The sequence below is a fragment of the Carassius auratus genome, unplaced genomic scaffold (assembly GCF_003368295.1).
Source record: "Carassius auratus strain Wakin unplaced genomic scaffold, ASM336829v1 scaf_tig00036995, whole genome shotgun sequence".
Lineage (NCBI taxonomy): Eukaryota > Metazoa > Chordata > Actinopteri > Cypriniformes > Cyprinidae > Carassius > Carassius auratus.
The window spans coordinates 94,131-104,444 of NW_020526347.1; the positions used below are offsets into that span (position 1 = coordinate 94,131).

The window sequence follows — 10,314 nt, forward strand, 5'->3', positions numbered from 1 at the left end:
TTTCATTATGATGCAACATAGTTTTCTCCTCAGATGAGTATTTAACATCTTTATTATTGATCATGTGTCACATGATCTTCAGAAATCAGAATAATATGATGATTTATTATCAGAGTTGTGCTGCTGAAACTGTGATACTTCTTTCAGGATTCTTTGATCAATGAAAAGTTAAAAAGAAGAGCATTTATTAAAAATAGAAGACTTTTCTAACAATATTCAATACAGTTCAATAGTTTGGGGTCAGTACATTTTTATCCTTTCTTTTTTATAAGAAATTGTATTCTTTATTAGATTTTAAAATCTTTTATTCAGGATGTGTTAAATTGATATGTAGACTCAATTCAGTACAATATAACTTTATTGGTCCCCACATAAGTCCTGTATAAAGGAGAACACATTGATGGTGCCAACAAACAACAATAATACGTGTGAAGTGTGGTCATTACAATAAATTTGCAGCATATGTATGTATTGTGTGTGTGTGTTTGTATGGATGGGTTGGGGGCCGTCAACACAGTAAAAACAACCCAAACAAGGAACAAGATACATCTTCAGGGTGTTAGCATGGTGTCTTCACATTTGCAGTGAAGGCACATGTTCTTTTTAAAGCCACATGCTGTGTGTGACCATGATTGGCACACTGTGCACTGAGACCATGAATGCCACTTCTTTCTTGCATTCTTCTTCTTATCATCAAAATGGACGCGGCAGACACAGCACAAATTGCCTCCATCTACCAAAGAAAAAACACAAATATTTTGAAAGTCAAGCCAGTTAGTTTAAATCATACTCATCACTATATTTAAAGCAACATCTCAAAGGCAGCTTGTTCATTTTTAACTGTTGCCAAAGGAATATGTGGGTATTGCACATCAATTCATCTCAGATCTTTAGGAAAACTCTGGGTTTTTCGTTTCAGAAATGGATGTAAATCAAACCTGAAACAGAGGGGTAACTACATTTTAATTTAACAAACCTCATGACCACTTTTTTCTTCAGCTGCTTCAAGTTTGATATGGTGGTATGAGTCTTTGACAATTTCTTCAATGTGAGAATATTTGATGTTGATAGCCTTGTAAACAAAAATCAGCTGGAATATTTTTTTGTAACAAACTCATTTGAAATTATAATAAAAGAGATAAACAATCCGGTTGTCTAACACAATGTCTTGCACACACCACAATTGCTGTTGATCATCCTTCCATCTAATACTTTAAGAATACCACTAATGCTTAGCAAATGAACCCCTAACTTCAGCTTCTTTAAGTGCATTTTAATTCGGGCATCCCTCACCTCAGGGTTTAGGTCCTGCGCCTGCCCATGTGCCCTCAGTGCTGCTGCCTCTTGAATTTATTTCTGCTTTGCATCTTCCCCCAATGTGGCGCACCTGCCCTTAATATCATTCATTGTGCCTGAAGAAAAAATAGATGCACAGAAAACGTAACGCATTAGTCAGCATCTCCTTTTTAAAGTAAATTCATACAACGACAATCAGTACTTGGGTTTTGAAAACCATTGATCTGTAACAACTCTGTAAAAACAAGATAACATGTAAAGTAGATGACCTGATGATTCTTTTCAATACACTCAGCATTCTCAAACTGATGAATGCAATTTGTGTGAGTGAATTACTTCCCAAATACTATCATGAAAAATCTGTTTCATGACATTTCATGACCCTCATAAACCTTATGTCAACAAGGCCACCATGTATGAAAAGAAACAATTTAGTATAAAAAAATAAAACTTTTAAACTTTTTAAGTCTTTAAATTTTGTTTCTCACCTTTGTTTTTGAATATGTCCCTATAAAAAAGATTGTAATCCGACAGCTCTCTAATGTGAACTTTGGCCTTTGATGACCGGGGCTCAGACGAAGCATTAGTCATTTGTGATCTTTTGTAATTACCTATCCAGTTCTGAAAAACAAAAAAATAGCAAAAGGGTATTACACCAATTAAACCGAATGTTAACAAAACACATCATTTATACAAGCAGTGCAGCAGAATGATTTATTTATTTGACATGATGTTTGTTAGTGTGGCACAAAAGTAAACCTTATTTCTACGACACTGGTGTCCAAACCAGTAGCTGATGCAGCTCTTGGTATTAATTCTGAACCAACTCGTGTCATTCCATCCTTAAAACATGATTTCAGGGTTTCCTTTTGATTCCCATTAATGGGAGTTCTCTCTTGGTGAATAACAACAAAGAAAGAAATAGATAGTCAGTAATAAATCAGTAATAAAAAAAAAGACAGTGTTGCAGATCATACCATAGTTCTCAGACACTCTTGCCTAATGCTTCTAGATCAGCAACTGTAAGGCTAACCTCTCTGGGCCATCTTCAACCTAAAACACAGACAGAGAGAAACTTGCACAAGACAGATTTGTGAACAATAAATTCTAAACAGCCCAAAATCAAATTTTGGATAGTTCAACAAAGACATAGAGCATGGAAGTTGTTGCAGATTACCACCTCTGTCAACCTTGTTAAATTCTCAGTTCTACTGGCGGACAAATATGTACATTGATTCCGGTTAGAGAATCAGGCATGGTCGATGTGAATCCTTTCAAGCTTTTCTTTAATAGTACTTTCAGGTAAGCAGTGATATCCCTTACAACATCATCTGAAGATGTGATGGATCAAATGGCAGTATTTGACATAGGTTATTGCGTTGTGTGTGGTCTGTTAAACAGATCAAGAGAATACAATATGAATACAACATCTGTATATATTCACTGCAAATTAACTCACAAAATATCAATAACTGATTAATTCACTCATCACAAACGAATATTTAACTATCAGATAATATATTAATATTATATATGTAAACTCCAATACAGGCATGACGCAGCATGAAATACAACAACAGGTGTGTTCAATGTGATCAGACTAACGCGTCTTATGGAAATTAGCGCCTATTTGCGGTCAAATCGCGATCGTCATTACACATCTCTAAAACATTCCACAGATCGCCAGACATTCACAATTATAACTACAAAGTGTTAATTAAATATTTACATGATTACTCACATTTGTTTGCATGAACGCACAACATTGAACAATAAAGGAGATCGCACGTCTGGAGCTGGCTATTGCATCAGTCTACTGGAAGTAACAACTACAATATCAGTCCGTCAGAAACGGTTTCTTAATTTCCGTTCCTATGGTCTTTCTGACATTGCCGCCCCCAATTACCCGCAGGCTAATTGTAGCCCTTAAGAAAGGCCATCCAAAGTGTCTTTATCCCCATCCCTCTTTGGAGGAAGTGGAATCAGTTTCACAACAGGACGCAGATATGTTTTGTCCTTGACTTTGACTTTAGCTGTCCGAATCCTCTTGTCTGCTCCTGCATAGGTCTCTGTCACGGTACCCACAGGCCATAGTGCTCGTGGGAGTTGATGGTCAATTAGGAGCACCACTTGTCCTACTGCCAACCCTTTGCCATCCGATGTCCATTTCTGTCTACCCTGTAGTTCTGGTAGATAGCTGCGTATGAAAGCAGTCCAGAACTGATCAGCCAATACCTGGCTATGTCGCCACCTGCGTTTGCCCAAGAGCTCGTTGGAGTCATAAAGGACTTGTGGTAAGGAGGCATCACGGCGTCCCATGAGTAACATGTTCGGGGTCACAGGGTCTGGGTCTGCAATGTCCGACGAAACATAGCCAAGTGGCTTGGAATTGAGTATGCCCTCTACTTCCACTAGTAATGTTTGCAGCACAGATTCAGGCACGGATTGTTCCCGTAAAATGACTCGTAAAGCAGTCTTAACTGACTTCACCTCTCGCTCCCATGTACCGCCAAAGTGAGGGGCGCTAGGTGGGATATGGCGAAACTGGATCTGCTGTTTAGCCAGTTGTGTCTGAAGTTCAGGTGTCATTTGACTAAAGGATTCTCTTAACTCATGATCACCTCCAGTGAAGTTGGTGCCGTTGTCACATAATATCTCAAAGGGCTTCCCTCTGCGGGCTATAAAGCGTCGTAATGACAGGAGAAAAGCGTCTGTGTCTAGGTGTTCAAGGAGATCAAGATGTAAACATCTGGTTGTCAAGCACTTATATAAGATCCCCCATCTCTTTTCTTGACGTCGACCTATCTTCACCTGAAAGGGCCCGAAGCAGTCTACGCCAGTGGAGAAGAATGGTGGCTTGAACAGACGTAGCCTGCATGGTGGAAGGTCAGCCATCTTTGGGTTCTGTGGCTTGGAGCGCCAAAATTGGCAATCCTGACAGAAATGTTGGTGTCTGCGCACAGCTTCACGGCCTCTAAGCACCCAATATCGACGGCGTAGCTCCGCTAGTACTCGTTCTGCACCAGGATGATTGAGCTGTTGATCTATGTCTTGGATGAGCAACTTTGTGACCTGATGTTGAGGGTCTAGAACAATAGGGTGAATGACATCAGGAGGCAGGGTTTCAATACGACGAAGTCGTCCTCCCACTCTGATAAGACCAGTATCTTTGTCATATTCTGGAGCGAGAGACCTCAATCGGCTGTCCGTCGAGATGAATTGTCCAGCTTTCAAATTCTTCTGGAAATGAATCAAGCTGTGCCTGTGCTAACAGGTGCTTCTCTGCCTGTATATACCTTGAGGCTTCAGAAGAGTTGTCAGAGTTGGCCGCCCCATCACAGGACTCCACAGTTGCTTGAAGTAGCTCCTTCCAGGTTCTGAATTGACTGATATCTAAAGGCACTGGACTGGGAACAACTGTGATTGCTCCAACAAAGGATGATCTTTTCATCTCACTCAGGTCTGGTTCAGATCCTGTACTGGGTAATGCTGGCCACTTATTCTGTGGTTGAGTCAGGAAGGAAGGACCGGATCTCCATTGGTGGGGGCAAGCTAGTTCCGCTAAAGTAAGACCCCTGGTGATGTGGTCAGCGGGATTTCTAGCAGAGTCAACATACCGCCATCTGGAAACATCTGTCAGTGTCTGGATCTCGGCTACTCTGGACCCCACAAAGACTTTGTATCGGCAAGATTCTGATTTTAACCAATGCAGCACCGTGGTTGAATCGGTCCAGTATGTGACTTGGTGTATGGGAATGGTAAGTTCAGTCTGTATGACTTTGGCCATCTGAGCTCCAGAGAGCGCCGCGCACAACTCCAGGCGGGGCATAGATAGACATTTCCTAGGGGCCACTCTCGATCGAGCAAGGACAAAGGTGACATGGACTTCATCACTCTCGTCGGTGACCTGAAGGTAGGCGACAGATCCATATACCCTCTCCGAGGCATCGCAAAAGACATGTAACTCTCTGACGGTGGACGGAGTGTCGGACTTGCCAGGAGCATAAGGTCGAGGGAATTGTAGTTTGGTGATACTGGAAAGCTCTGCAATCCATGTGGACCATTTCTCACGCAGATGTAAGGGTTCAATAGGGTCATCCCAGCTTAGGTTGTGTCTCCAGAGATCCTGGATCAGAGTCTTTGCCCTCGTGGTGAAGGGAAGGATGAACCCCAAGGGGTCATATTGGCTTGCCAAAGTCTTATACAGGTTCCTCATAGTGGGCTGAGTAGGTTCTGCTACACGGTTTCTATACCCAAGGGTGTCGTCGAGGCAATTCCATTGTAAGCCGAGTGTAAGTTCTTGCAGGTCAGTGCTACTCTGAGACAACCAGCACTCACTACTAGCTGATCTGGCTTCCGATGGGAGGTGCCGGAGAATGGATGGCACATTGGATGCCCATTGTCGGATTTCAAAGCCTCCCTGTAGCAAGGACTGACGCAATCCATCTATTATGGCCGTGGCCTCACCTTGATCGGGGGTACTGTGGAGGCAGTTATCCACATAGAATGAGGTCTCCACAATGTCAACTAATCCAGCCATGGTATGTCGGTATTCTCGGGCATGATACTGAAGAGCATAAGTGGCGCAGCATGGGCTGCAGGTCGTACCGAAGGGAAGTACTTGCCACTCGTAAATGTCTGGGTGAGCTTCCTGGTTCATGTTCCTCCAGATGAATCGCAGTACCGATTTGTCAACAGGTAATAAACGTACTTGGTGGAACATGCCTTTTATGTCCCCGCTCACTGCAACTGCATGTTGCCGGAACCTCAAGATCACGCCCAACAGAGATGGCCCAAGTGTTGGCCCTGGAAGGAGTTGTTCATTCAAGCTCTGACCATGGTACTGGAAGGAACAGTTGTAGACTATTCGATCCTTTCCATTGTGGTGCACTATGTGGTGGGGAATGAACCACGACTCTGTGGACTTGTCTACCTCATCTGGTGCTATCTTAGCAATGTAACCTGCTGATTCAAGCTTTTGAATCTCAGAACAGTAAACTTGTGCTTGCTCAGGATTCTTGGCCAGTTTTCTCTCAATGTTTCTTAAGCTGGGGAGCACAGACTCCATCCCTGCGTTAAGCAAAGTGATAGGAGTGCGCCTCAGCAGTGGAGTAGCATACCGCAGGACACCATCCACGTTCACTCTGACAGTGGCAGTCTGCAAAAGGTTATAGCACTGTTGGTCTTGTTTCGATCTTGTTATGACCTTTTCATTGTATGGAACAGTGTCAACTTGCCACAAGCGCTCAACATGCTGATACAGCTCGTCACGTGTTGGGGCTGTCATAATATGCAAACATTGTTGCAGACCTTTAGGGGGCTGAATTGGACACATTGGGCCTTGCAGTACCCAACCAAGCTTGGTACATATGGCAATGGGGCTGCTCTCTGCTCCTCTTCGCACTGGCTGAACTGGCATCAGGAGGTGTGGCATATCAGACCCTATGAGGAGTAAGGGTTTGACGTTGTCAACTGGCTGTAAGGGTAGACCTCTTAAGTGGCGATATGCTTTCTGGAGTGCTGCCACAGGGTAAGTATGTTCAGCAAGGCTTAAACCAGAGGCAGTAAATGCGTTTCGAATCACATACCTCTCAGTAGGTTTGGTGAGAGAAGACACCTCAAAGGTTACTGTGGACCCATCAAGTTTGGTATGGCTTTGGTGGATTGTCTGCAAGGGAAGAACTTCTGGAGCTCCATTTAGCCTGAGCTGTTGAACCACTTGGGGAAGGACGATAGTTCTTTCAGAGCCGTCATCTAAGACAGCGTAAGCTTCCATTGTTCGGCCACCATTGTGCAAGAGGACTCTGACTACTTTAAGCATGACTTTCTGTGAGCGGTTGGGTCTATCTAGATAGATCTGTGTCGATGGTAGGCTTACCATAAGCACTGCTCTGGAAGTGTCATTAATTGAGTCATGCAGCACGGTAAGGTGAAGCTCTTTGCAGATTTTACACGGTCGCTTGAGGTTACAGGAGTCAGCTGAATGATTCCGACCACACTTCCAACAGCGTTTGCCCTCTGCGATCCAGGTGATGATCTGTGCAGTGGTCAGCCTTTTGAATTTATCACAGTGATCTTGGTTGTCGCAATGAGGACAATAGGGCTTTGGCTTGGAAATGACTTTTACCTGTGCCGGTGCAAAAGGCTTGACAGATTTCTCTGATGTCAGAAGTATTGGTGTTGAACGCTCTCGATGATATGGAGTGTATTTACTCTTCCCAGATAACTTTGTAGTGTCGAACTGAAATACAGCGGCTGCTCGGCTTGAGATACGTTTAGCTTGTGACTTCGTTTGTAACCAGGATGCTAAGTCGGGGAGAGTATAGGTTCTGTCTGTACCAGTTTGTAGAATTCCATGACTCAGGCAGTATTCTACGAAGCTGTCTCGGTAAGCTGGTGGCAGTTTACTCAGAAGGCGGTCTACGTGAGAACCACACATGAGCTCATAACCGTTTTGACCTTCCAGTGTTCTCAGCATGCCTACTAGGGACTGGACAGATAAGGCGAATGAGTCAAATGCATTGGAATCACCCATTTTAAGGGGTGGTGTACTCATGATTGCACCTAACTCAGATTGCACAAGCTGCCGGGGCTGGCCATACTTCTCCTGCAAAGCTTGCAAGGCTGTGGTGTATGGCTGTGGGTGGTGCATATATGCTTTAGCCAGTTGTTGGGCACTAGCAAATTTCAGGTGACTCAGCAACACTTGATATTTGTACTGCTCGCTGATGTGAGTATGGTGACTTAAGAGATTATCTAAGGCCAACTTCAACAAGGCAAAGTCACTTTCAGTGCCACTCTCAAACACTGGTAGTGTGGGGCGAGGAATGCCATAGGCTGCTGCCATCAGAAGTTCTGTCCCGGGTTGAGGTATGTAACCAGCTTGAGGAACAGGTAGAGGTGAATATGGTTGAGGGCAGATAGGTGTGTTAGATAAGAGAGGTGCTCTATGATGAGTGGTTGGAATAGGCTGATTCTGACTCATAAGAGGGGCTGATTGCCTTTGTAATGGAGTATTCACATGTGAGGTTGATGCAATGGGTGCAACAGGAGGTCTAGTCTGTGATATCAGAACACTACCTGTGTATGGTGTCGCAAGCTGAGTCGCTGCTTGTTGCACAGGGTTGAATGGAGGTAGTGGTATTGAGACTGGGCTTGGCTGCTGCAAGACATGTGACATATTCTCCTCATAATGTGCTACTTGTGATCTTCCTTGGGTTTGAGTGACTGTACATGCGGACAATGGATGTGCGGTGTAAGCTGGAACCAGTAATGGCATAGTTGCTTGTAATGTCAATGGAGGGGTTTTGAGTGACTGAACTATGCATGGTCCCCTTGATGTGCTCTGTGCCTCTGAGACAGTCTGTGTGGCTTGCATCATGGACAATACAGGGCTGGGAGATTGCGGAGATACATGAGACTGGACTGGGCTGGCATGAAGTGACTGTGGTGGTGGCACAGTTGTGTCTGGGGATCCTTCAGAACCTGCATCATCCACACTCAAGTCTTGGCTGAGCAAAGAATTCACCAGTTTGGCCACTTCTAGGTCAGTCTCTGCCTTTTTTAGCTTACGTTGTCGTTCTAATTGGTTAGTTAGTGCTTCCTTTGCCATGAGAGCCTCTTCCTGAACACGTTGAGCCTCTTTAGCTTGTGTTTGCAGCCTCTGATATTCTATTTCTGCCAACGTGTCCTCCTCTATCTGCTGACGTAAGTTGTCATACTGCCTCTGCTTGATTCTCTCATCCACCATGGCTGCCTGACTGCTTGTGAGTGCAGAAGTAGCTTGCACACCAGAGAGAATGGAATGACCACTGGATCTGGAATGAGAGCTGGCTTTACTGTGGGAAGTTTTCCTCGATTGGCTCTTATGTTGGCTGTGACAGCGAGAAGAAGAGATTGGAGGAGGGTCCACTGGAGGTATGTAGCCAACCTCATAGTCACTCAGATGTGAAGGTGGTTTACTTTGTCTCTTGGGTCTGACCACAGGCTCCGCTGTATCACTAGCTGCAGTGTCCATATTGTTTGCTGTTGCCAGTCTCCGGCTCGAAGGACCAATTTGTTGCAGATTACCACCTCTGTCAACCTTGTTAAATTCTCAGTTCTACTGGCGGACAAATATGTACATTGATTCCGGTTAGAGAATCAGGCATGGTCGATGTGAATCCTTTCAAGCTTTTCTTTAATAGTACTTTCAGGTAAGCAGTGATATCCCTTACAACATCATCTGAAGATGTGATGGATCAAATGGCAGTATTTGACATAGGTTATTGCGTTGTGTGTGGTCTGTTAAACAGATCAAGAGAATACAATATGAATACAACATCTGTATATATTCACTGCAAATTAACTCACAAAATATCAATAACTGATTAATTCACTCATCACAAACGAATATTTAACTATCAGATAATATATTAATATTATATATGTAAACTCCAATACAGGCATGACGCAGCATGAAATACAACAACAGGTGTGTTCAATGTGATCAGACTAACGCGTCTTATGGAAATTAGCGCCTATTTGCGGTCAAATCGCGATCGTCATTACACATCTCTAAAACATTCCACAGATCGCCAGACATTCACAATTATAACTACAAAGTGTTAATTAAATATTTACATGATTACTCACATTTGTTTGCATGAACGCACAACATTGAACAATAAAGGAGATCGCACGTCTGGAGCTGGCTATTGCATCAGTCTACTGGAAGTAACAACTACAATATCAGTCCGTCAGAAACGGTTTCTTAATTTCCGTTCCTATGGTCTTTCTGACAGAAGTAATAAAACAAACTTGCCACAGAAGTCCTTGCAACCAGCTGGAGATGTATGCTGTAAAGGGAGACAAAAAAGTTAGTTAAAGAGACATTAATGTAACACAGGCAGGCAGACAGACAGACCTTTGGGTTTTATTTTTCAAGTTCAAGTTCAAGTTCAAGATAGATAGATAGATATATACATACACAGCTAGCAAGCTTTAGAGAGAGTGAGAGAGAAGAGAGAGACAGACAGA

At 43.4% G+C, this 10,314-nt stretch overlaps 2 protein-coding genes across 5 annotated transcripts; both read right to left on the reverse strand.

Annotated features, from left to right (window-relative positions):
• Positions 1-340: 340 nt before the first annotated feature.
• LOC113082834 (uncharacterized) lies at positions 341-4,253 on the reverse strand. 4 transcript variants are annotated; one of them, XM_026254271.1, is made up of 6 exons: positions 3,038-4,253; positions 2,274-2,686; positions 2,056-2,191; positions 1,785-1,917; positions 1,294-1,412; positions 341-733 (listed from the first exon to the last, which is right to left on the reverse strand). In XM_026254271.1, exon 1 carries the CDS (start codon positions 4,189-4,191, stop codon positions 3,223-3,225), a length of 969 nt encoding a protein of 322 aa, XP_026110056.1. In that variant the 5' UTR covers positions 4,192-4,253; the 3' UTR covers positions 341-733; positions 1,294-1,412; positions 1,785-1,917; positions 2,056-2,191; positions 2,274-2,686; positions 3,038-3,222. The 4 variants fall into 4 exon arrangements, with proteins under 4 accessions (XP_026110056.1, XP_026110057.1, XP_026110055.1 ...); XM_026254272.1 differs by having other exon boundaries at positions 2,330-4,253; XM_026254270.1 differs by having other exon boundaries at positions 2,274-4,253.
• Positions 4,254-4,468: 215 nt separating this feature from the next.
• Positions 4,469-10,071, reverse strand: LOC113082829 (uncharacterized). Its single transcript, XM_026254262.1, has 2 exons — positions 9,931-10,071; positions 4,469-9,579 (listed from the first exon to the last, which is right to left on the reverse strand). The coding sequence occupies exon 2, from the start codon at positions 9,311-9,313 to the stop codon at positions 4,469-4,471; it is 4,845 nt and encodes a 1,614-aa protein (XP_026110047.1). The 5' UTR covers positions 9,314-9,579; positions 9,931-10,071.
• Between the last annotated feature and the right edge of the window lie 243 nt (positions 10,072-10,314).

Excerpts from the sequence above, each read along its gene's own strand:
- LOC113082834 (XM_026254271.1), bottom strand. The coding sequence starts at position 4,191 with ATGGCTGACCTTCCACCATGCAGGCTACGTCTGTTCAAGCCACCATTC.
- LOC113082829 (XM_026254262.1), bottom strand. The coding sequence starts at position 9,313 with ATGGACACTGCAGCTAGTGATACAGCGGAGCCTGTGGTCAGACCCAAG.